A 25,442-nucleotide genomic window follows, 5' to 3' on the forward strand; every position below is an offset into this window, starting at 1 on the left:
TAAAAATTTAAATATAATACAATATTATTAATCATTTACTAATTATTTTACATATATTATACATATTATATATTAAAATTATATATATTATATATATAGCGGGGCGAGTATTACCTAAACCCGACTCCGCCCCCTGCCCCTTCCAAAAATCCGTCCCGCTAAAAATCCGCCCCAGTACAGAGCAGGTAATTACCCATTTCGAGCGGGTAGGGACGGGGTGGATACCCGCGAGTTCGGATGGTATTGCCATCCCTATTGCCAATATCATCAAGAGTGAAACAATCAATAAAAAATGACTGCTATGGTAGTTCCTAGAGCGAAATTTTTTTTTTTGTTGTGAAAGAAAAGAAAAAATAAATTTAGCTTTATTTTTTGTCAGACCTTTTTATAATTTTCTCAGAAAATTAAACACAATTGTTGGGCCTTTTTTTGAAGGTGTCATCCTCCCTTCACTATTTCTAGAGAATATTTACATCATGGGCTTGACCTTGTTGGGCTCAAAAATCATGGGCTTGTAATTGATTTTTTTATGTTAGATACTTTTTTATTAAATTCGTATTAGTATTTTATAATTTATTATACATCAAACGCAAATATGAATATTAAAAAATATTTCGTATTTTATTAAAAAACAAAAAAACAAAGATTTAATTATTTTTTTATTTTGAATATTTTTCTTAGATTGTTTCATAGTTTATCATATACCAAACATAAATGCAAATATTTTTAAAATATTTTACATTTTATTTTTTTTATGTAGTATAAATCCTCAAAGACCAACTTTTAAAATAATAAGAATGTAATTAAAATTAGAAAGTTAGTAAAATTATAATTCAACAATAATTAAACAATGTTTGTTATCCACGATAATTGGAATATGCACCACGAAATACAATGATTATTCTCTTGCTAGTTAGATTAAACAATGCATTTGCCGATAGGTTCAAGAAAAAGAAGTGTACTTTAATTAGTTAATTTTGCCTTAATTAATGACAAGCGTTTGAGTTGTAATAAGGGCTCAGAGCAACTCCAATGCTAAGAAATAGAATTTCTCTTTTGACATATTGGGACTCAATTATCATCGGAGTGAAAAGAGAAGGAGAGCTCTTCACGTGGATCAAGGTTGAGAATCCCTCTAAACAAGTATTTACAATAATCAATAAAATCATGCCATATGGTAAGTTAATAAAAAAATAAAAAATATATTAAATAATTAAATTATAATTAATTTATTAATAATTATAATAATTTATTATATTAAATATTTATATATTTATTTAATTAATTATTTATATTAATTATTTAATAATTAGTTATATTAAATTATAATTAATATAAATAATTATGTTAAATTAATATCAAATATTATTTATATTATTATATTAAATCATAGTTAATTAAATTTATTTTACATAAAAAATAAATTTAATTTTTATATATTATAAAATAATTTTTACTTGGATTATTTATTTTTATTTATAAAATTTAAAATATTAACCAAATTTAAGTTATTTATTTTAATATTTTATAATATTAAATTATTTTGAATTTATAAATTTAAATAATATTATTATAAAAAATAATAATTATATTAATTTTAATTCTTTTATTAATTAATTAAGTGAGATCACAATAGGGATTAAAATTAGTTCCTTTTAATAGAGAAGAGAGAGATTCTTTGAGTTCCTATTTATTGCTTATGACGCAAAAGTTGATGTGGAGTTTTTATGACAGGTGGGCCATAAAAAATTCATGACTTTTGTGTTGTATGCAAATATTAATTTTTTTTTGTATTATGTACAAAATTTTATGTGATATATAGATAATTTTGTATTTTTAATTATATTAATACAAAAAAAGCGCATAATTTACACATATATTATGTAAATAATTTTTATTAATCTAAGCTAATTTAACTGGATTTAGTTGCAAAAATTCTTGTACGATTAGCACTGCCGTCACAAAATTCTCAGTTGAAATATTATAGTATTAAAATTATGCTACCTTCCACTATGCATGTTTTTGGACTTTTGTCTCGCATTAAAGTAGAAATTATGATAATATTGATGACAATAGTGACAAAATATGAACGGCGAAAGCATTGAACACAAAAGAAGAGTTGGGTGAAGATATTTTCCCTTCAAGATAAGATTGTTTGAGTAATGTGGATCCCACATCAATAGAGACAAGCACCATTACATTCATTAATAAATCATCATCATCATTTTCATTATCAAAAAATAATATTATCATTTACCAAAATGCATGGCATCATAATTCATCACCCCATTGTTGGAATCGGCGTGACATGAAGTAGGTCCCTATCTTACAGCCCTACATACATATTTTTATAATTTATATCAAAGACTTGAGATAGAGACTAATTTTTTTTTATTCATAACAACAATCTAATTATTTAACGCGCTAATAATATTAGTGAATAAGATTTTTTGCATGTTTTTTAAGTTTAAGATCACCATATATACATTCGAATTTCATAAGTGATAAGTAATTAAGTATTGATAAATTCTTTTTGATAAATTACCAGTGAAAAAAAAAAGTCAAACAATTCTATTTGTTCTTAAATGGAACATGCATTAGGTTCTTAATAAATACTGAGATCTCACTAATAATTAATATCATTCGACATTCATCCTTATTTATAAATGTGATAAGCCTAAGCTGACGATGTTATTTACTCATCATTTTCAATTTTTCTTTCCTTTATACAAGAATTTTTTGAGTTTAAACGTAATTGCTATATATATAGTTTGTGATCTTGAATAATAAAAACAAATTCTAATACATATTTAAAGATCACATTATGAAATTATAAATTAGAAAAATATAAATTAATAAAAAATATATAAATAATTATATTTCAAATAATAATTAAATTATAATTATATGAAATAATTTTGATAGTTTATGAGAACAAATGATAATGAAATTACATGAACAAATTAAAAATTATTCAAATAAAATTTTGATTAGTCCAATAATAAACTTAAGTACATAACCTATAATAATTTCATAAGTTTCATAATAATTATTATTCACCTAATTTAATTTAAAGTGAGTCACAAAATAACAATACAATTTCTCTGCTACTTTATCCATACCTGTTCAAAAGGATAATTAGTGGAAAATAACAGGAAAACCAAAAACTGCCGAACCTAACGCCACATTGTTTTCATATTCTGTGGGCTACCATAAGTGAAGCCTAGAATATTCATTCACACACTAATTATTAATTACTGACTAATCAGTAATCACAAATTAAGGAATCAACTTTACTATTTTTTGGTGGGATCCAATTTCACCCATTTATTTATTAATATATTGAACAAGTGGATAAGACCAAAAGAAAAAGAAAGCTTAGCTAGCACACTCATCAACAAGCACTATAAAAAATAGTACTATCTAATATCATTACAAAGTGAGTTATCTAATAACATTTTAGATAGGCATTGTGGTTAGTGAGAAAAAAGTTTGATAGCACACAGAAAAGAAAACACAGAAAATTTTTAGCAATAATAATGGGTTCTCTTATGGCAGGATGGGACTCTAAATCAGGTACCTTAATTTTTATTGTTATTATGATTTTTATTTATTTTTAATTAAAAAATTAATATGTGAAAAAATCTGGATTTTTTTATTAGCAACACTTAAGAGGAACCGTTCCCTTACCAAAGATGAAATTGATGCTTATTGGAGAACAAAGAAGAAGATAGAGGAAGAACATCTTAGAGCTATTTCAAATTTAGCACAAGTTGTTCAGGTTTGAATTTGATGGTGAAATCCATGTAATATCACTGCTTTATGATCATTGTTAGTGTTTGTTCATAGGACTTATGGTTATGATTATGATTTCAACTAAATATGAGCCATCAACTTCATATTTATTTATTTTTTTCAATTTGAACTGTATTCTGTGATTAAATTTAGATTTTTATTTTATATATATATATATATATTCCCTTGAACAGACAAGTACAACATCAATTGAGGTTGAGAAGAAGCTTCAAAGGGCAATTACCATGCCCTTAGGCCGTGGAAATGAGTCATTAAATTTGAATATTGACTCAAATTTGGAGGAGCTTATCAAGAAAAATGGATGGTAATTAATTAGCTCTTAACAATTTTTATTTTATGTTGTTTTATAATTTTCTCATGGGTAGTTTGAATATATTTAGTCCTGTTTGATAATTTTTAGATTTTACAAATAACTTCTTAAAATTAATTTTTGAATTATAATTTTTAAAAATTATGGTAGCTATATATGATAAATAAAAAAGTTGAAAATAAAAATCGTTTTCAATAAATAAAAGCTATAAAAATTGTTTGATATTAAAAATTGAAATAATTTTAGGAGATATAAATATAATAATTCATTTTTTATTTTGATAAGCACAATTAAAAAATATTTAAAAATCATAAAAAACAAATACATAATAGTTTTTTATTTAACAAAAAGAAAATGATATTATTCTTTTTATTAACTCTCAACATTCGAATAACTCCTAAGAAGAAATAAGAGTAGTATCATCATTTTGTTAAATATATTTTGATACTCGAGCTGTACAATCAATCTGCACTTTTGATATTTATTTCATAATAATCTTAATGGAGTCTTATGGATCATATATAATTAATTAATTTAAATTGCAACATATATATATGGTAGGTGGACCAAGAGTAGCTGGGCATTTCTGAATGAGCCTCCAGTTACTGAATCTTCATCCAACAAGTATGTGTCTCAGTTTCATGTTGCAAACATGGGAACTGCTCATGGAGATGGAATCAGTGCTTGACATCGATGATGATGCATGAATCTAACTTAATACCAAGATATGTGAATATATTGGTTAATATTATGTGTGATGGAATGGTGTTTGTGTTTTTGAACCAATTAATATATAGTGGGGTTTGTTCTTTGAGTTATGATTAGAGTATGAATGAGTAAGCTTAATATTATTAAGAGAGTTATAGATAATAGTTTATGCAAATCTTCAATCCGCTTTTATTGTTTTTTGGAAGAGAAAAAAAGTCTATATGTACAAGTGATTTTGATGAGTTAGTATTTATTTAACAAAAGTTCTCTCTCTCGTTTTTTTTTTTTAACATACCGAATGCTGATTAGTGTGCCTTGTTCTTCAGTACAATATATACTGTGGTAACAAATTGAACAAATTGAACCCTAAAAATTGATCCAAAAAAATATGATATTCTTTTAATGTATTAAGCATGTGATAATCTTGTACTGTATTTAGCATAATCGATGTTGAATCCCACAAACAGGATTATTATTGACGGGATCTAATTAAAAATGGTTGGTTGATGTAATTGATAATTTTATTTTATAACACCTATAAATTATTGTGTGATGTATCTAGAGTGTAAACCCAGCTGAAATGGATACAAAATTTCAATATGACAACTATTTTGAAATAGACATGACATATGAATGAACAAACTCTCTAATTGTCATGGAGCAGTGAGTATTGCATAATTTGCATCAAAGAGAGACTTTTGGAAAATTGGAAGGAAAATACTTGAAAATTCTAAACAATTTCTTTGTAATTAAAATAAATAGAAATGAAGGGTTTGAAACTACTATATACTTTTACACTTTTATTATCTATTAAAATTACGAATTAAAAAAGTAAATAGTAATACAATAATTTATTGAAAAATTAAATTTAAATTTCATAAAATCTTCCAATTTGAAGGAACTTGAAAATAGAGAATTTTGAGAAACTAGTAAAAACCTTGAAAACCCTCGAAATCCAACGTACAATGTGGTCTAATATGGACATAGTTGGTGAAAGTGACATATGTTTCTTTTGCTTAACGAGTAGTTCACACTCGAATATAAATATGGGGAGATTAACGTTGAAAAAGCCATACTCTGTAATCTTGTCAAGATAAGTAGTAGACAAAGCAATGGACAGAGAGTTAGAAAAGATTCATTTAGAGGTCAAAAGTTCAATGTTACATTGGTAAAAACTGATGGTTGGAACTTGATGAATAATAAAACATAATTTATTGACCGGTATTAAAAATTCATCATAATGTACAATTTTTACCTCGATTAAATGTGAAAAGGTGGTAAAGATTGAAGAATTTTCACCAATAGTCCACCATCACTAGGACTTTCACCTTCCTTCCAAACCTTGAAATCAGAAGGAAAGTAATTAGCATCACTCCAACGTTTTAGGGAAATTAGGTCAAATGGTCCTTGTACATTTCCCTGTGGATCTTTATAATACCATATCTTCAACTGATTAAAAGGTTGAACCTCTTTTGTAATGATTGGTTGATCACTTTCATCGTCATCGTCGTCGTCACTCAGCTCTATAACCTGCGGTTGAGATGGTGGTGCTGGCTCGGCCTGCTGTGCTACAGAGATCCTAAATCCATTCGATTCAGCTGGCTTAGACACCCCATTAGTCTTCAATGCAAAGTTTAATAGTTGTTCTGCCTTAGACACACCATCATTCTTATGTGCAAAGTCTATTAATTGTTCTGGGTTAGACACAACACCATTTTTATATGGAAAGCCTATTAGTTGCTCTGGCTGCTGTTGATGATTTTCTGCGAAGACAGACATACCACTGAATTATACAATGAATAAAGCTTAATCAATTCTAATGGGCAGAATTAGTTTGATATGAAATAGTTATATTCATAAGCAAATTGGCATAGAGCTACAGACTCATTTATTTCATTTTCTTCTTTTGCTGTCTAACCACATGAAAGCAACCTCATCTAGCCAGAAAATTAAATAGAGAGCATCATGGAACAGAACAAACCTGCAGCAGTTCCATGAGAAATGGAGTTAAACATACTTCCATTTGTTGCCACATTGAAAAAAGGAACTTCTGATGATCCACTGCGACCAAGAATTGATGTTGGAGAATCGCTTTCTGGTTTTGCAGGATTCGGCACATCCAGTAGTTTTGTATCCTTGTATGAGAAAAAATCTGTATCTTTAGATGGTTGCTTGCTGGTAGGCTGCCAAAACTCTTCTACATGGTTTTCTACATTTTCATCTGGATCCTCTGGTGAAATAGATTCTGATTCTAGATCCTCAGCAATAACTTGAGGAACTTCGCGCAATAACCGTTCCTGTTCATCTGGATTCTGAAGCTTCTCCCTTTTCCGTAGGTACTCATCCAGTGTGCTTCCTATTGATTAAGGAATCCACATCTTGCAGAAACTATATTTTACAGAATCCAAAGCCAGAAGAAAAAACCTCTAAGCAAAGGATTTCCTATTGAAAAATGTTCGTTGCTATACGTGACTGTTTTTCTATTCATAAGCATGTTTACTAAAAGAGAGTAAGGCCACTAAGATAAATAGATAAATCTAAAACAAATATAACCAAGGATCATAAAGTTGACATGGTTGACATATTGATCGCAATAAACAGCAAAAGATAAACAAATTACAATTAATGCGTTTAAAATCTATAGGGGAACAAATGCAATTAATAATATGGTTATGTATGCATTGAGTAGGTTCAGCAGTATACTTCACACCGCATATTGCCATCATTTGATGCAAAAAGGTAAGGAAAGGAAGCCACAATACGACAAAAACGTCATCTAATAAGATAATACATATCAAGAAGGATATTCTTTACGCCAACCCTTTTCATTAGCTCGATCAATTAGATGTTTTAACTGCACAAGTTCTCTTGCAAGCCACTAAAAGAAGATTCAGAACATAATAAGAAAGAAGGAAAGAAGTTAGGTGAAGAATCAAGCCAACATGACTCTGGAGCTAGTCAACTAAGTGTGAGGAGATTAACAAGGAAATTGTAACACAAGGATTAATAATGGTTTAGTACATACATGCTTAGTCACATCCTCATGCAATATTCTTGCCATCTTCTCTATATCCGCCTACAATGTATATTATATAAAAATATCGTCACAATGTATAATTTAATGAAGTGGATTGCTCTAGTGTTGCAAGAATTTCCTTACTTTAGAATAGCTTAAAGAACTGGAGAAAACTTACAATCATGGGTTTCTTGAGCAAGCCATCTTTTACCCTTTGATGCAAATCCTCACACTCCTCCTGCAACCAAAGTCACAGATCCAAAACCCCAAATTTAAATTATAGATACAATTTGAAGCATACAGTTCTTGAAAATGATTAAAAGCATTAAGAACACTTGACATTTTTATTTTCTGGTATATGATTAAAATTTAGGGGTGGGGAAGGTCAACAAATTCCAAGTTCAGGGCATGCCATACGTTTTGTTAAGGGTTTCCAATGTGACTTATGACTTAATGTAAGATTATCAGCATGAGTCAAACTGAAGTCCTGTGAGTTGAAGCCATTTTAATAAAATTAAGTCTGAAAACAGTAAGTTAAACTGATTTACCTCAGTGAAGTTATCATCTGAAAGCATTTGAATGCTGATGTCTTCAACAAAGCCAGAGGCTCGCAGGAGGATATCCTCATTTGAGCCCTCCTCTAAACCTAGAAGACATCCAAGAAAGAATTGTAGAAAATAATCTTGGGGCCAAATTTCTATAGCTGTCATACTCAGACATCCATTGTTATACTAAATGCAGAAATAAATATTACATGAATATGCAACCCTAAGAGAAATAGTGGCAGGGTGCAGCCAACATGAAATTAATTGCATGCCGAACACTATTTCTTATCCTCCATTTTCAGAGTTACGATTTTATTTTATTTCTATTTTATATATACATCGAACTAATATGCCTTCCTCATTCTATTTGTCACATGCTGTATATATGCGACTCAAACCCAGCATGAGGAGAACTGCTAACAGCTAAAGATTGTTTTCTTCAGTGGCATCTGTTGCATATAGCCCAAATCATTCAGTTAGGACTAATCACACCTGCTAAGTAAATAAAACAGATGCCAAGAGAAAAATGCATAATAAGCACTTCATTTATGGGAATGCCATATGGCATGAGCCTACTGGATTAGATTCAGCGCTTAATCAAATTAATAGCGCCAGGCATGCAACTTATGCAAATGTTACCAAAACTGAGTGCATAATAAACACATTTGGGTTTACTTCATTTACAAGAATGCAATGTCATAATCAACCAACAGCAGCCATGTCACCTGTTACTTGCAGCAGCTGGTGAGAGTTTTTCTGAAGATAGTCATTCGGGTCACATCTGACTCTTATGAAGCTTCCAACTACTTTAGTCTCAAATGTTTCGGGGTCCTTCACAAGCTCCTGAACAAGACTTCTCTTCAAGTAAACAAGTTTGATATTGAAAGGAACAATGGCTGCGAAACAGCTCTTGGGTTTTTCCACAACCCGTCCCCTCGGTTGACTTTTCCTCTCCGAAGAAGCCGTTGTCGTTCTTGGAGTTTCACATGCCGGGGAATTATCATCATCATCCGAATTGAAGTAGATATCATCGTCCGATTCAACACAGTTTGCGGCAAAGTGGGACTCGAGCAAAGCATTGATCTTCAACCGGCCAATTGTCTTCCTTCCGAACAACAAATGCAGCCTCTTGTCACAGACAATTCTCTTCTTTTTGGTAGGATGCTGAAGGCTATTCTCCCTAACATACTCATTTATGAGCGCAGCAGCCTCATTCTGAGTTATCTGCCTGCTTGTGTCAAAACCGAGAGATTGGAGAAACTGAATAAGATTGGTTGATCCCCAACCATCGTATTCCTTCTTTCTCTTAACATATTTCCTTTTCTTTCTCATAGGAGTCTCAAGCTGAACCTCGCCATTAATTTCCTCAACCCAGAAGGACCCATCATAAACATCGTCATCCATTTTTTTCCCTTATTTCCAAATCAGAAACCCTAAATTCAATCAATCTCTAACAGTTATAACAAGTCTTCCCTCTCACCTCTCAAATTTCCTATGCTTCCATGCTTTCTCTTCTTCAGTTTTCCCCAACCTCTAACAACAAAGTTAACAATAATAATTGTAAAGACAATAACAACAACAACAACAAATAATAATAATAAATTCAAATTGGCATAGTTAACCAAAAACAGAAACAACGTTGACAAATGATTATTCAAAAATGGCTTAAAAGTAAAACTGACGTCACTGTTTCATCTCCGGAATCCCAAAAAATTCAAATTCGGCAAAACAAAAGAGGGAATCGTGAAATGAAACATTTAAGAAGGAGAGAAAGAAAGAAATGGAAATAATGGAAGAGAAGGAAATGGAATTAAGGTAGGTTCATAAGAGAGAAGGTGAGAACGAGAATACCTGGTTGTGGTGTGGTGCTGTTACGGCTGAGGAAGATTCTAGAAGCAGAGTGAAAGAGAGAGTGAGAGAAAGAGAGTGTGCGTGCGTGCGTGCGGGTGCGTGTCACAGTGTCAGTTGATTTCATTTGAAGTGCCGAGTGGAAATGAAATGTGGAATGGGAGAAGCTCACAACTCACAAGGACAAGCGCTGCCGCCGCTCATAGTTTTTGTTGTTTTATTTTATTTATTTATTTATCCAACATATTAGGTGTATAATTAGCTATTAAATTTAGTCATTAATATAAAATATATATTAAAATATAAAATATATATTAAAATATAAATATATATTAAAAATAAATTATATATATTTATAAATATATTGATAATTAATTTTAATAACTGATTTTAATATATAAATAATATTTTTGTTTATTTATTTACTTTTTTATTTTTTCTTTTGCTCAACCACCACGGCACCGTTAGATTTGGAATATGCTTCCCTCCGTCTGACAAAAGCCATTGTACTAATTTTGCCTTTACATGTTTCATGCAATGTAGAAAGATTTTAAAATAATGATAATTTATTGTGTATTATTATATTAATAAAAGTAATTAATATTTAAGTCTATTATTTGAAAAGTTATTTAAATAATAAATATATATTGAATTAGATAATTATATCAAAATTTTACAATAAATGTATCAAAATTAAACACACACATTTACATATATAAGGGTACATTAAAAATAAATTACCATATTAATTATTATATATTTGTATATAAATATATATATTATTTAATTTATTTTAAAATTTTATATAAATAACTGATTTAATACCTATTTTTTTAATGTAAATTTAGCATAATTGATAAGAGTAATAATTATAATTCTTGATTCATTTTTTTAATATGTAAATAACTAAAAATTTGAACATATGTGTTATTTTTTAAAGGTATGAAAATGATAAAAAAAAATTAAAATATTTTTATCTAGAAATTAAAAAGAAAATTAGAAGACAAGATAGAACTTTTAATTATTTGTCATATATATAGTGGATATTGTCACTTTTTAGTTGATTGTTATTCTCCTAATGAAAATTTTCTTTTTTTCACCGTAAAAAATAAAATAATGGTAAAAATCACATGTAAAAAAATAGGATTATCAAAATGACAATATCATTCTTCTACTTAAAAAGTATATTATATATATATTATTTGTTAGGTTATAATTCAATTTTTATTGTATATTATAAATTATAATTCGATTTGTTTGCTTTATTTTTAAGAGAAACTCTAATAGAAAGCTTTTGAAGTATCATCTTTTATACTTACGAAAAATAGATTAATTTAGAATTGAAACTTATATTAAAATTATTAGATGAAATAAGATTAGTCTCATTAGTCTCATTTTAAAGAGACGGTCTCATAAAAAAAGTCTGGAATCTTGGGTTACTAATTGGTGGAATACTAAGCAACCTGAAATTTTTTTGAATACATATCTTGGACATTTTAAAAATTCGAAATTGAAAGAAAAGCATTTTGCATAAAATGAGAAAAGAGTGGAACAACTTATTAAGTATCTTTTTAAATTAGAGAAAGTGAAAAGATAAAATTTGAGTAAGGTAAACAATAGTAAATTTTGTTAAAATTGATAAAAAAATTATTGCAAGCAAAAGTGTATTCCGGGATACAATCCTGAATTTGTATAATTCAAAGAAAAAAAAAAGAAATGGTTGGTATGTTGCTGTTTTTTTTTTTTAAACGATTTAAGATCCCTTAAGTAATATCGATGAAGCAACTGCGAAGGCTACGAACTTAGAAATGGAGGGGAAATTGAAGAAATGACTTTAAATCTTTGTGTACTGACCCCAATCGAATTGTTTGGGATTCAGAAGTGAAGGAAATTATTTTGTCCACTAATAGTGGACAAATTGGAGTATTACCAAATCATGCACCTATTGCTACAGCTGTAGATATAGGTATCTTGAGAATACGCCTTAATGACCAATGGGTAACAATGGCTCTGATGGGTGGTTTTGCTAGAATAGGCAATAATAAGATCACCATTTTAGTAAATGATGCCGAGAAGAGTAGTGACATTGATCCAGAAGAAGCTAAACAAACTCTTGAAATAGCAGAAGCTAAAAGATAAAATTTGAGCAAGGTAAACAATAGTAAATTTTGTGTAAACCAAAAATCTATTAATAGATAAGAACACATTCCAACTAATTCCCAAAAGATATAAATTTGGATCAAATTCGAACTAGTAACTAATCCCAACATTGAAGCATTAAAAAAACTCATATAAGCAAAAAATCTCAAATATTTGGCTCTACCCATGAAATATCCAGTAAAATAGGTCTTTCTAAATTTTGCTTTAGGGAGGAATCCTCTTTTCGACTCTGACTCTCCCACTCCAATCGTTGCTTTTCTTTCTGTTACTCCGAAAGTAGCTGCTTCAGCTTCAGCCACTCGAATTTTCGATATTCCTTTTTATTCCTTTTTATAGTTTTTGCTCAATTTTTTTTTTCATATTTATATTATTCTTATTGCTTTACAACTTATAATCAAATTTGTTTTTTTTTTTATCCAATATCTCAGTTGTTATAATTCTACTACCAAAATATGATATCTTGATTATGTAGCTTATCCTTTAGACCTTTTTGAGGAAGGTTCTGTTACTAACATGTTTACTTCCATTGTAGGTAATGTATTTGGGTTCAAGGCCCTTCGCGCCCTACGTCTGGAAGATTTGCGAATCCTTATCTCTTATATTAAGATATAAAGGTATATAGAATAATATAAATAGAACTAAAAAATCGCCCGTCTCTACCCAAGATCCGGGGGTAACAATTCCATTTTTGTCTAAATTTCGGAGTAAATGGGCTTCTAGGTGTGGGATTTCCTTAGTGATTTTTTCAGGACCGTGGCTTGTCACATGAGTTTGAATTTCATATTTCCGTATGTAAAAAGAAGTATAAATATCTTCATAGACCAGACGTTCGCTGATGAGTACAGCATCTTCAGAATTGTAACCCTCCCATGGCATATAAACTACTAATATGTTTTTTTCTCAAAGCAAGTTCGCCGCAAATTGTAGCAGCACCGTCCGCTAAAATTTGACCCCTTTTTATGCATTTACCGCATTGAACTTGAGGTTTTTGATGCATGCAAGTATTTTTATTAGAACCTTGATACATAACCAATGGGATGTTTAAAGTCTCCCCATTGCCCAATAGAAGGATCTTTTCAGTATCGGTATAAAAGATCTTTCCCTCGTGTTCCGCTATAGCGGAAGCCCCCGAATCTAAGGCTACTTGGCGTTCCAATTCCGTTCCCACAATGCGCTTTTTCGGTAAAAGAGGGGTACTAGAATTGATGAAAAGGAATTCCAGCACATATAGTGACATACATAGAGCAATAAATGATTTTTATATCCGAAACGCATTAGAAAAGAAGGGAAATCTACGAGAAACAATTTGTTGGACAATACTCAACACAATTACCACAAAATATACAAATTCCGAAATCAATACTGTAATTAAGCAAACGTTTCTTCTTAATAAAAGAATGCAAAGCAATATTTATGTACATTAATTTTATGAAATGACACGTCACTTTTGTTTTTTTTTTTATAATAATAATAATAATAATAATAATAATAATAATAATAATAATAATATGGTCCGATCGGTTGAACCGTGAACCGGGACTCATTACGGTTTGGTTTCTTATAAAACCGCTAATTTAAAAATCGCTTAAAAACTGTTGAACCGGCCAAAAACCGGTCGGTCAGATCGAACCGAAACCCGGCCGATTTTGCTGAAACGGTGCCGTTTTGGGTTTCGGATAAAAACAACAAGGAAAAGCGTTCGGCGTTCAGTCTCCTCCTCCTCTCAAACTCACTCTCAAACAAAAAACAAAACCCTAGCAGTAGCCTCCACCGCCGCTGCAAGGAAGGAGACACTGCCGCTGTCCGTCACGCTATCGTCGTTATTGAGCTCTCCAACCTCTGTTCACTCCAACTCCTCTCAACTCTCACTCTCTTAAACGAAACTATCTTCCCCCAAAAAGAAACCCTAGCTTACAATAGCTTCCGCCACCATCCGTCGCGCTCAGGAGCTTCTGTCCTTGTCTGGTCGTTGTTGTCGTGATCCAAGTCTCCAACTCCTCTCCTCATTCACCAATCACAGCTTGTTCCTCGTTCTCCGCGTCCGTCGTCTGGTCTATCTCTGCTCAGCCACGCTTCTGCCGCCGTCCGTCATCGTGCTTGTCGCTTGGTCACCGTCGTCCGTCGCGCTCAACCAATTTTCCTCATACTCTGCCCAGACTGCTCAGATCGAAGAAGGCAATGGCTTCTCTGCTCACTGCTAATGCTTGTTTTTCTTTTTGTTTTTATTTTTCGTTCAGATATTATATTGATTATTGAATGATTGATTGATTATTGAATGTTTAATTGATTATTGATTAGCTTTGCTCAATGCTGTTGTGATATACTCTGCTGTATTTTGTGCTCTGTTATGTTGTGATTCTGTGTTCAATTAAAATTTTGTTTGAGAACTTAGCTTTGTCATGCTTGATAAATTATGCATTTCTTGAAATCTGATTTTGACAATTTGAGTTGTTTATGAAGCATAGTTCACTGTTATTGAAGAGTGTATGAAGCAGATTATTTGCTGTGTTTGGAGCTGCGTATTAACTGAATTAGTTAATTTATACTTGACAAAGGGTACAAAAGATAGTGAAATTACTTAATAAAATTAAGTTCTGTTAGCTATAGGAAATATATATCTGGTATATCAATTGAGATTAGTTTTGTTAAAAAGGAGTCTTGGGATGAGTCTTGAACATATATGTGCAAACTCAATAACATTGTTACTATATTGATTTTCTAAATAGCAATTACAGTGTTCTAGCATTTCAAATTTTTCTTTCTTTTTGGTTTTTCATCATGTTTTTTAGTAGAGTTTGTTTATGATCATCCACTAAAATCACTTCAGGCCATGTTAAAATTGTGAAACTATTACTTGTTCATTATAATCAATCTTATGTTTATCTTTATTAATTTTTGTGCTAACAATTTTGTTATTCAGAACCTTGCTTTGTCCTTGTTAATTAACATACATACATGATGAAAGACCAAAAACAACTAATTGGTTTTTGACTTTGTTATTAGAAAATCACTACTAATTGGTAGATGAATTGAAACTTGAAAGTGTAGTGTGTGATAATTAATGCTTCTAATACTTGGTCCAAAAAATAAAAAATAAACCCATATATAGTATATGTATATGGAATTTAATATCATCTGTAAAGATGAAAAATAAATGTTATTAGTCTGAAATCCATTAAATTTCTGGTACTTTATCACAAAGTTAATCTGGTTAATCTAGTCACCAAAAAAAAATCTGGTTAATCTGAAATCCTTTTTGATCGATGATTTTTTGTGTAGTGTTTTAAATTTAGAAGATATTTTAAGATGTTTATTTATAATTTATATATTATTTTATTTTAAAATAGTTTTTTTGATTAAATCACCGGTTAAACTAATTAAACCAATAAACTAATAAACCAGTAACTAGAATGGTTTGATGACCAATCCGATTTCCAGAACCTTGCATAGCAATGATTTGTTACCATGGGGAAAAAAAAAAAAAAAACCCTTAAATACACGGAAGAGAAAAATCAATATTTCCAAACACCTCATCTCAACACGTGTGAGGCACCGAGTCCAGAAATCGCAACCTTCTAGCACTTTTTAGCAAAGGGAAGTGAACAAGCTATTCGAGTTTCACTAGTTCACTGCCACAATGATAATTGAACCGTATCCACACAAGTCTAGAGCACTTTGACCAAACTAACCATGCATAGCCATATATATTAAGACCTCAACATTCTGCCTTAATCTTTCTCCACGCTTGCTAAGATTTTCTCTCGGGTTCCTCAGCATACCAATTCCATTGTTCATTTCAGTCACATAAAAATCTTGTGTGGACATGGCAACAGCCTTGTCCACAACCTGTTTTCTTTCCTGGAGGACCCACCATCAAGTGAATATACAACCCTCTCCATTACAAAATGGAGTTCAAAGAGCTTCAGCAGATTCAGTATCAAAGGGGAGTTGTTTGACCAATGAAGAAAGCCAGAGATGTTCCACTTTGTCTTTGGTGAATAGAAGAGCGGTTTTGGCTTCTGGGGTGTGCTTGTTGGGTTTTCCAGGGGAGAGTTTTGCCGTTGTGAAACAAGGTCTTCTAGCAGGGAGAATCCCTGGCCTGTCAGAGCCAGACGAAAATGGTTCGTTTTCTTTGTTGTTTTGGAATAACATAGTTTATCCTTGTTTGGAGACATAACCATTCAGTGTTTTGATTCTGTAGTTAATTAGTGTTCTTTCCCCACTCATTGTTGAATAATAAACCACTAGAAATAGCATTCAAATTTCACATGGAAGCTTATGATAAAGGAATTGTGATGATGCCAAGGGGGGTTGTTGCACAAGTGATAAAAACTAGGAACATATTCTATAGATGCAAGTTTTAATCATCTGTATTGTTATGAGAGAACATGGGGGATGCTTTGTCCTTGGTAGTATCAGTGGTGTGAATGAAGCTGTTCTTTGTAGCGTTGTTCTTCTTCAACTTCAGATCCTAGGGAAGATAGAAAAAACTATTTATGAGTTCGTTTAAAAGATTTGTTATGTGGTCTAACTCTAGTTAATACTTGATAATCTTAAAGGTGTCAAAAGTTATATCAAGCTACCCAGTGTTCATTGAAAAAACCCTCAGCTTTTTCTCCATTTATGAAATTAGAAGCATGCAATGTTTCTTACTCAACTTTTGTTTCTAAATATTTTCCATTTAGTGTTCGAAATGTCTGTTCTGATATTGATTTCAAGTGACAATGACATAATGTGGACAAGCGTTTGATCAGACAGGTTGGAGGACATACCGCAGGCCAGATGATAAGTCCGGTGGACATGGTGTTGGATGGAGTCCTATTATACCATACGCTTTCCGAGTACCTGAGGAATGGGAAGAGGTAATGATCAATTAATTCTTTTGTTTAAAGCTGCAAAACAATCCAGCAAGATTTCTGTTATATGAACTATTGATTAAGTTTTGAGGTAGAAATTCCTTAAAGTGCAAGAAAGAACTTTTAAGATAATCACAGGACAGACATATTCTGTAGGACATACTAATTATCCTTGAATAATTTAATGCGACCCATACAAAAATCTACAAGTAATTGCACAAGTCCGCGGTGGCCATTGCCATTCCTAGCATTGCTTACACTATATATATTTGTAATCGTCACTACATATGCTTAACAGGTACCAGTATCAATAGCAGATCTTGGTGGCACTGAGATAGATTTGAGATTTGCAAACTCTAAGCAAGGGCGTCTGTTTGTCGTTGTTGCTCCTGTTCTTAGATTTGCTGATAGTGAGTTTTCTTTAATTCTTTTTGTATTTTTAAAGAGATTGAAAATAAGATTGAAATGAAAACAGCAGTGAAACTTCATGGTAAATAATAAAATTTTGACTGTGTACAGATCTTGGTGATGATGCTACAATAGAAAAAATCGGACCTCCAGAGAAAGTCATCAATGCATTTGGTCCGGAAATGATTGGGGACAATGTCGAGGGGAAGGTTCTAAGTTCAGACGTAGCAGAACACGATGGAAGAACATACTACCAGTTTGAGCTAGAGCCGCCTCATATTTTTATTACTGCTACTGCAGCTGGAAATCGCTTGTACTTGTTTGGTGTAACAGGCAGTGGTATGTATATTTATGCTCTTCTAAGCAGTCTTGCATCATCAAGTCTGGACAGGCATAAAAAAAAAAAAAAGAAAAAATGCTTGAAAATGTTGACAGAAAATAACAGAATGTTGTCCTCATTGCAGGTCTTCAGTGGAAGAGACACTACAATGATTTGAAGAAGATAGCTGAGTCTTTTCGAGTTGTATAATTATCAATTGAGAGCTTTTGAGAATGAGAGATCATAAATGTGCACTTTCTGTATATGTATTTTAGTACAGCAGATATTTTCTTTCCCACTATTTTGATTGGGAAACGAATTTGAGCAATCATGTATGAAAAGTCTGTATACCTTCAACATACCAATTCTGAGGTGGTCAATAGTCTATCTTTATTTTGACATTGCTTGGCAGTCCCCATTCTAACTTCTAGGTACACACTTTAGTGATTGTGACTTATAAATGAAGGACATTATAAAGGCATTTAAGTTCTTCACTTTTGTAGAAAGTCTTAGATTCCATTGAACCAGCTTGTTGGTTTACACCTTGGCTTCAAAGCAGTGTGTCTTTTGCCCTCAACACCACCTTGATCACTAATCATAAATCAAATATCTTCAGTGATTAAAGTGATCTATTGGGACAATATCCCAAAATTGGGGTAGCAAGTAGCAACTATGGGGATCTCGTCAAGGAGCTCAAAGTTATATAACAGTTATGATAGAGATCAAATCCTTTTGTTTTTAATATATTACTTTGTCGAAGTGAACATGGACGAAGCACTAGAGATGAATGAACTGCACCCAGGTGTCTTTTGAATTCTTTCATCTACTCTGATCCTCATCTGTTCACATTTCTCCCATTTTTCAGAAGCTGCATAGGTATTGAACAGAAGCACATTGAGAGAATCAGAACTTGAAACAGTGCTTGCACCGATTAACTTCATTACTTGTTCTGCCATTTGCACGTCTGAATGAATCCGGCATGCACCAAGCAGTGCCCCAAAAACAGCTTCATTCGGTTTCATTGGCATTCTCATTATCAAGTCATAAGCCTTTTTTAACCTCCCTGCTCTTCCCAATAGGTCAACTATGCATCCATAATGTCTGATTCCTATTTCAATTCCATATCTTTCCATTTTAGCTGCTACTTCCAAAGCCTCATTTACCAAACCACCATGAGCACAAGCAGAGAGCACAATGAGACAGGTGATTGAATCAGGCTTTATATTTGATTCCTCCAATCTGCCAAAACACTCAAGGACTTCATGGAATTTTCCATTGATGGCAAAGCCTGAAATCATTGCGTTCCAGCAGATGATGTTCTTCTCAATGGACTCTGATGCTTCAAATACCAACCTTGCATTGGCCAGGTCCCCACATTTTGCATACATGTCAACCAATCCACTCACAACAAAGGGACTCAACCTCATCCCTCTCTGCTTTATCATGTTATGTATTTCCTTACCGGCATCCAAGAGTCCCAGCTGAGAACATGCAGATAAAACACTAACAACAGTGAATTCATCCGGTTCAAACCCTTCACCCTTCATTTCCTCAAAAAGCTGCAGTGCTTTTTCACCAAATCCATTCTGGACATGCCCAGCAATCATTGAATTCCAAATCTCCACGTTGCGTTCTGGAACGCGCTCGAAAATCACCCCAGCCTCCTCGACACTGCCCTTCTTGCAATAACCACAAATCATAGATGACCACACAAAGCAGTTCCTCATTGGCATCTGTTCAAAGATCTCCCTGGCAGCTTCCATATCCCCATTCCTAGCATACCCATCAACCATCACAGTCCACGTCACTACGTTCTTCGCCTCGTCCGGAACCTTATTGAACAACCTCCTAGCAGCAGCAGTATCCCCGTTCCTTGCAAACCCGTCAATCAACTGGCTCCAGGACACCGGAGTCTTCCCCGGCATCGCCTCAAACATTGAGGAGGCAGATTCTTTGTCCCCAGCTCTCAAGTACCCACCAATCATTGCATTCCAAGTGACAACATTTCTGTCAGGCATTGTATCAAACACCTTGCGGGAGTCCCCAAGGAGACCACATTTTGAATAAGTTCCAACCAATGCTGTTCCAATGAACACATCACAATGTGAACCAGCTTTAATGGACTCGGCATGCAAGGCCTTAACGTGGTGAAGAATTGAAAGAGAAACACAAGCCTTGAACAACAAAGGGACAACGCTGGGATCATAGAGACCTTCGCGGCGAGTTTGTTTATACAGAAGAAGAGCACATTTATGAGAACCTTGACTAATGTGGTTCCTTATGGAAGAAAACAAGAGCGATGGGTACGTTAATGTATTGTTAGTACTTGTGCAAAGGCTAAACCTTTGCATGGTTAATTAAGCAACTTTTAAAAGCTGCTCCAAATCTTCATGAAAGATTCTACCAGCATAGAAGTATGAACACTAATTTTATCTCTTCTATAATCCCTTGCTTACTCTTCCAGAACTTGAAACTTTTCCTTCCTTATCCTTTCAAATTTTCAATAATAATAATAATAATAATGTATTTATCAAATTTCGTTATTATCATGATGATGTATATAGTGAAAAAGAAGTAGTTAACTCTAGCATAAAAAACAACCGAAAATTGTTGTGATGGAACCTAAAATCTTGACAATTGACAAATCATTTCAATTACAATTTAAGGATAACTGCTGTGCATAGTTATAAGTATGAACTCGTTTGCAAATAGGCATGGTTGACAAATGAAAAAAATTTAGGAAAAGGATAGAGGATTATTTATGTAATTAATATAAACTAGATTATTTTTATTAATATAACATTATATAATTAAATGTACATATAAAATTATTTTACAATAAAAATATATACATAACTATCTTTTAAAAGTAATAGATGGTCTTTATTGCTAACAACTATTATTTGCACTAATATCGTAATTTAACTTGCTAACTTTTAAATTCATCAAAATAAAATAGTTTAGAACAAAACTTGTCCTGCAAAAAATGGTCAAAATTAATATACATTGCATTAACATATAAACCTATATTGTATTTTTTATGCAATTACATGTAAAAATATATATATTAAATTTAATTAAGAAATATATATTAATTTTAAGTGTTAATTAATCTAAATGCATTTTGAAGTGAGTCAGAGAAAAAGGAGGAAATTGAACTTCTTTATCTTATTGAGAATTAGAATTTCACATTTTTAAAAGCTATCTAAAGTTCTAAACATAAAACATATTATTTGCCATTAATTTTTAATACGTTTTAAAATTATTTTCTCTCTTTAATTATCCATTTAAACGCAAAGCAATATTTATGTACATTAATTTTATGAAATGACACGTCACTTTTTTTTTTTTAATTTTTAAAATAATAATAATAATAATAATAGTTCGTCTAAATGATGAAACATTTTTTCTTTGACAAAATCCATTTTGCCCTATGCCACCGAAGCACTCTCCCCCATTTTCTAGCTCAGTCTCGCTCGTAGTGCTTCCATAACTCAACCTCAGCTTCCACAAAAACCCTAAATCTGAAAAAAAAACCTAATTTTCCACTGAGATTGAAGAATCAGACGAAATGGGAACCCTTGGGAGAGCCATATACACTGTTGGATTCTGGATTCGAGAAACCGGTCAAGCAATTGATCGCCTCGGTTCCCGTTTTCAAGGGAAATATTACTTCCAAGAGCAGCGTTAGTATTTCTTCAAATTTTCAATCTTTTAGATCGCCTTATTTTTTTTTTTCATTCTCAGTTCAATCCCGTTTTGGATCCCATTGTTTTATTATGATCATTTCCTGTCATTGTGGATCAATGACTACAATGTTATAAAGTTTGATTTTTTGTCTGTTTTGGTATGTGAAGTTTGTTAGGACAATGATTATGGTGCTGGTTTTATAATGAAATGAATAACATGCTTTGAAAAAGAGAAAAAAGGGGGGGGGGGGAATGTTACTTTTGCCAGAATTTAGCTGTTATTATGGATTTGAAATGATGGTTGACCCTTAGAATGAATTAGGGGATCATAATAGTATTACATTTTGTGAATGTGGTTGCATAGGATTGTTAATGTTGTATGAGTTTTGGGAAATGGATTGAAAGTGAAAGGTTCTTTGGCTTGATTACTATAACTTGTGATCCTGGCTGGCAACTAAGCACTTTAGTTTTCTCCCCTTCTTCACTCTATGATATGCAGCTGTTAGTGCATTTGATAACCTTAGCTAAGATTGTAACTTCGTTGCTGACAACCCTGTGGTGCATAGAATTTCCAATTGTGTTGCCTACCATTTTTCTCCCTAAACAAGTACTTGTAATATAACTAAGACTGCAAAACATGAAAATCGTGTACTGGTGGAAGGAAACATAACATAGTAATTGCTTTTTAGAGTTTTCTTTGTAATTTATGGCATGTAGTGTATAACAAGTAGCAGTGGATACTTATTCATTAAACTTATAGAAAAACTGGATTCATGTGCTGTCTTTACTGGTTTGCATAATTCCATAAGATATATATACTAATCTGCTTCCTTCTTTTGTTTAGTGTCTAGGCATCGAACTCTGATGAACATATTTGACAAGACTCCTCTGGTTGATAAGGATGCATTTGTTGCCCCAAGTGCTTCCGTCATCGGTGATGTTAAAATTGGAGGTGGATCATCAATTTGGTATGGATGTGTCTTGAGAGGTAAGGGTTTTCACTCGATCAATTAGACATAAAAAGTACTTAGATTGTTTACTGCTTGATGCTTCAGTAACTAACAAGATCAAGTTTTGGAAGATGTTTTCTATTTGAGTTAGCAGTCAGAGCCTAAGAGGTTACCCTCCTCATAAAAAATAGATTCAAACAAAGTTTTCCCATAAACCAGCTTTCTTCTATTGGCAATATGATAAAATTGCAATACTTTGATAATCTAATGTAAATCAAAAGTGAAGGTTTTGTCAAGTCTCTATGTTGTAGATCTACATAGCAATCATGTTTGAATTTCACTTTATACTTAGGTGACGTGAACAGCATCAGTGTTGGTAGCGGAACCAACATACAGGACAACTCCTTAGTGCATGTTGCGAAGTCAAATTTAAGTGGAAAGGTGTTGCCTACTATTATTGGAGACAAAGTTACTGTAGGTGAGTAATATTTTTGGATGACCATGAATATGCTACTGCATTCTACCCTTACAAGGGTGTTAAACTTTGCTTTGGGCAGGTCATAGTGCTGTTCTACATGGTTGCGTCGTTGAGGATGAGGCTTTTGTTGGTATGGGTGCAACACTACTTGACGGTGTTGTTGTTGAGAAACATGCGATGGTTGCTGCTGGATCCCTTGTGAGACAGAATTCAAAGATTCCAAGTGGAGAGGTATGTATATGTGTGTTCAGGCTAAGCATGACTATGCTTGGGGTTTCGGATTAAAAACCATTTGTAACATACAATGCATTGACCTGGATCAACTGGGTGAATTATAATTGTGTGTTCCATTTTATTTATTTTTAGGGGATTTTACATGGATATTTAGATATGGTAAGGATAATTATGCTAGAAATAAATCACAAAATGTAACATGGATTAGAAATATCTGAAGGGTTCTTTGTTGTCAGCCACTTATTATGCCTTATTCTTTTACATATATAAAGTTTATTAAGAGGTATTTCCTATTCTAATCTATAAATAGGCCCTTAAGAATCAACACTAAGGTGTATGCAGCAACCTTTGATAATTATGAGGTTTTAGCAATGAATAAATAAGCAAATATGTCTAGAGAGGTTTTTGAAACCTGATGCCCTTATTCTGTTTTCCAGCTTTGATTGTAACGTCTCACCTATTATATTTCAAGGTTGCTATATATATATATATATAAAATCTTTCTTCGAAGTTTGCACCACTGCCGAAAACAATAAACCTTAAATACAAGCTTGGTTCTTAACTCACTCTTCTAGATGACACCTTAATATGGTATCCTACTCCACTTTTATTGGCCATCACTTATATCTATTAAGTATGAACTAATGGCATGATTTTTGCACTCTACAACAAATACAAGTCCTATTTGATCAATTGGAAGAGCTGTTTCCCTTGAACAGCATGAATATTAATGCCTTTTAACCTGCAAGATGTATCTAAATCGCTATATCATGGATTTATGGTAATGAAAACCTTTAATGACCTCAAATGTGGAATTCAGGACACTGTTTGTTAGATTGTGAAGCTATTCTAGTATCAGAAAGCTGAAGTAGTTATTCTTATGGTTGCATTTGGATATACCTTTTCTTAAAGAAAATGAAGGGAAAAAAAGCACTTTTAAATATTTAAAATAAGTACTCTTTTTTTTTCTTTTTTTTCTTTTTATCGGATGCAACCTTTGCATATTTATATAAATAAAAATAAGTAAAACCTAATTGTTTTCTGTTCTAGTGTTTTAGGAATGTTATCCAAACATTATACACAAGTCTAAGAAATATATTTATATTAGAAAAGTATTTTTCTTATAAAATAAGCTCAAACAAGTTCATCCAATTTGTTTGGTTGATTTGTTTTAAATAATGTTATGATATTATATGTCGTTGAAGATCTGAAACAATAAACTTGGCATATGTTTGTAGATATGGGCAGGCAATCCAGCAAAGTTCCTGAGGAAGCTCACTGATGAAGAGATAGCTTTTATCTCCCAGTCAGCCACCAACTATACTAACCTTGCTCAGGTGCACGCAGCAGAAAATGTGAAATCATTTGATGAAATCGAGTTTGAGAAGGGGTTACGAAAGAAGTATGCACGTAAGGACGAGGAGTATGACTCAATGCTCGGTGTTGTCCGTGAGATTCCTCCAGAGCTTATTCTTCCAGAAAATATCCTACCGAAACAACAAGAAAAGTCTCTTAAAATTTGAGGTCTTCAATAGAACTCTTTTTCGAATTCCAATCCTGAAAGGACACCAAGGGATATTGTTGTTTTGTTCAAATTCATGGAAGAGAGATTATTTTCACTTCCAATAATACCAGACATGTTCTAGGCTAGAGTATGACTCCTTTCCAGAGGACCCAGGAGTCAAAACATTTCCATAATGTTTCAAATTCCGTTATCTAGTCTGAGAAAGGTAAGACTTCTGAAAGATGGTGTATTTGCATCTTTGGCCTTTTGATGTATTCATTGCAAGTCAATGTCACATGTTTGTTGATGATCTTTATGTTCAAGACATAAACAGATCATAATTTATTCTTGTTCACATTATTAGTATAAGAGGATGATAATGTTTTTTTTTTTTTTTCTTTCTTTCTTCAATGGTGAACATATGGCTATTCCTTCTTAAACTTCGATATTTCAATCTGCCATTGAACATCATATACTAGCCTGCCATTGCCATTGAAGGGTTATACATAAGGGTGGAAGCGAGTTGAGTTGAGCCTGGTAAAGTTTGCGCTCGGGTCGAATTCAAGCTCAAAGCGAGTCTAATTTCCGAGTTAAACTCAAT

General features: G+C 32.2%; 4 protein-coding genes and 1 pseudogene across 8 annotated transcripts; 3 read left to right on the forward strand and 2 right to left on the reverse strand.

Moving 5' to 3' along the window:
* Positions 1–3,281: 3,281 nt before the first annotated feature.
* On the forward strand, positions 3,282–5,097 carry LOC107605754 (uncharacterized). Its single transcript, XM_016307725.3, has 4 exons — positions 3,282–3,576; positions 3,663–3,781; positions 3,990–4,120; positions 4,688–5,097. Exons 1-4 carry the CDS (start codon positions 3,540–3,542, stop codon positions 4,812–4,814), a joined length of 414 nt encoding a protein of 137 aa, XP_016163211.1. The 5' UTR covers positions 3,282–3,539; the 3' UTR covers positions 4,815–5,097.
* Positions 5,098–5,947: 850 nt separating this feature from the next.
* On the reverse strand, positions 5,948–10,447 carry LOC107605755 (SWIB/MDM2 and Plus-3 and GYF domain-containing protein). Of its 4 annotated transcripts, XM_088491917.1 has the most exons (9): positions 10,247–10,438; positions 9,121–9,926; positions 8,399–8,496; positions 8,029–8,088; positions 7,860–7,910; positions 7,649–7,712; positions 6,816–7,190; positions 6,302–6,597; positions 5,948–6,175 (listed from the first exon to the last, which is right to left on the reverse strand). In XM_088491917.1, exons 2-9 carry the CDS (start codon positions 9,797–9,799, stop codon positions 6,095–6,097), a joined length of 1,704 nt encoding a protein of 567 aa, XP_088348043.1. In that variant the 5' UTR covers positions 9,800–9,926; positions 10,247–10,438; the 3' UTR covers positions 5,948–6,094. The 4 variants fall into 4 exon arrangements, with proteins under 4 accessions (XP_088348043.1, XP_088348040.1, XP_088348042.1 ...); XM_088491914.1 differs by having other exon boundaries at positions 5,948–6,597; positions 9,121–9,928; positions 10,247–10,447; XM_088491916.1 differs by lacking the exon at positions 10,247–10,438 and having other exon boundaries at positions 9,121–10,232.
* A 5,569-nt stretch (positions 10,448–16,016) lies between these two features.
* Positions 16,017–18,387, forward strand: LOC107647824 (psbP domain-containing protein 4, chloroplastic). The gene is made up of 5 exons (XM_016351871.3): positions 16,017–16,524; positions 17,162–17,265; positions 17,558–17,669; positions 17,779–18,006; positions 18,132–18,387. Exons 1-5 carry the CDS (start codon positions 16,227–16,229, stop codon positions 18,194–18,196), a joined length of 807 nt encoding a protein of 268 aa, XP_016207357.3. The 5' UTR covers positions 16,017–16,226; the 3' UTR covers positions 18,197–18,387.
* On the reverse strand, positions 18,212–20,337 carry LOC107605756 (pentatricopeptide repeat-containing protein At3g21470 pseudogene; annotated as a pseudogene). The gene has a single exon (XR_015886063.1). The product of XR_015886063.1 is annotated as a pentatricopeptide repeat-containing protein At3g21470 pseudogene (transcript).
* A 1,039-nt stretch (positions 20,338–21,376) lies between these two features.
* On the forward strand, positions 21,377–25,233 carry LOC107605758 (gamma carbonic anhydrase 1). Its single transcript, XM_016307731.3, has 5 exons — positions 21,377–21,672; positions 22,520–22,663; positions 22,978–23,103; positions 23,183–23,334; positions 24,576–25,233. The coding sequence occupies exons 1-5, from the start codon at positions 21,558–21,560 to the stop codon at positions 24,858–24,860; spliced, it is 822 nt and encodes a 273-aa protein (XP_016163217.1). The 5' UTR covers positions 21,377–21,557; the 3' UTR covers positions 24,861–25,233.
* Positions 25,234–25,442: the final 209 nt, after the last annotated feature.

Source organism: Arachis ipaensis, chromosome B6, assembly GCF_059453495.1.
Source record: "Arachis ipaensis isolate K30076 ecotype BB chromosome B6, ASM5945349v1, whole genome shotgun sequence".
Lineage (NCBI taxonomy): Eukaryota > Viridiplantae > Streptophyta > Magnoliopsida > Fabales > Fabaceae > Arachis > Arachis ipaensis.

Bases quoted from the DNA above. Each gene is read 5' to 3' on its own strand.
- LOC107605758 (XM_016307731.3), top strand. From the start codon at position 21,558: ATGGGAACCCTTGGGAGAGCCATATACACTGTTGGATTCTGGATTCGA. The intron at 21,673-22,519 runs GTTAGTATTTCT...TCTTTTGTTTAG, and splicing joins ATATTACTTCCAAGAGCAGC to TGTCTAGGCATCGAACTCTG. The intron at 22,664-22,977 runs GTAAGGGTTTTC...CTTTATACTTAG, and splicing joins GTATGGATGTGTCTTGAGAG to GTGACGTGAACAGCATCAGT.
- LOC107647824 (XM_016351871.3), top strand. From the start codon at position 16,227: ATGGCAACAGCCTTGTCCACAACCTGTTTTCTTTCCTGGAGGACCCAC. The intron at 17,266-17,557 runs GTAATGATCAAT...TATGCTTAACAG, and splicing joins TACCTGAGGAATGGGAAGAG to GTACCAGTATCAATAGCAGA. The intron at 17,670-17,778 runs GTGAGTTTTCTT...GACTGTGTACAG, and splicing joins TGTTCTTAGATTTGCTGATA to ATCTTGGTGATGATGCTACA.
- LOC107605755 (XM_088491914.1), bottom strand. From the start codon at position 9,799: ATGGATGACGATGTTTATGATGGGTCCTTCTGGGTTGAGGAAATTAAT. The intron at 8,089-8,398 runs GTAAATCAGTTT...CTTTGGTTGCAG, and splicing joins CAGATGATAACTTCACTGAG to GAGGAGTGTGAGGATTTGCA. The intron at 6,598-6,815 runs GTTTGTTCTGTT...CTGTCTTCGCAG, and splicing joins TTCTCATGGAACTGCTGCAG to AAAATCATCAACAGCAGCCA.
- LOC107605754 (XM_016307725.3), top strand. From the start codon at position 3,540: ATGGGTTCTCTTATGGCAGGATGGGACTCTAAATCAG. The intron at 3,782-3,989 runs GTTTGAATTTGA...TCCCTTGAACAG, and splicing joins ATTTAGCACAAGTTGTTCAG to ACAAGTACAACATCAATTGA. The intron at 4,121-4,687 runs GTAATTAATTAG...TATATATGGTAG, and splicing joins CTTATCAAGAAAAATGGATG to GTGGACCAAGAGTAGCTGGG.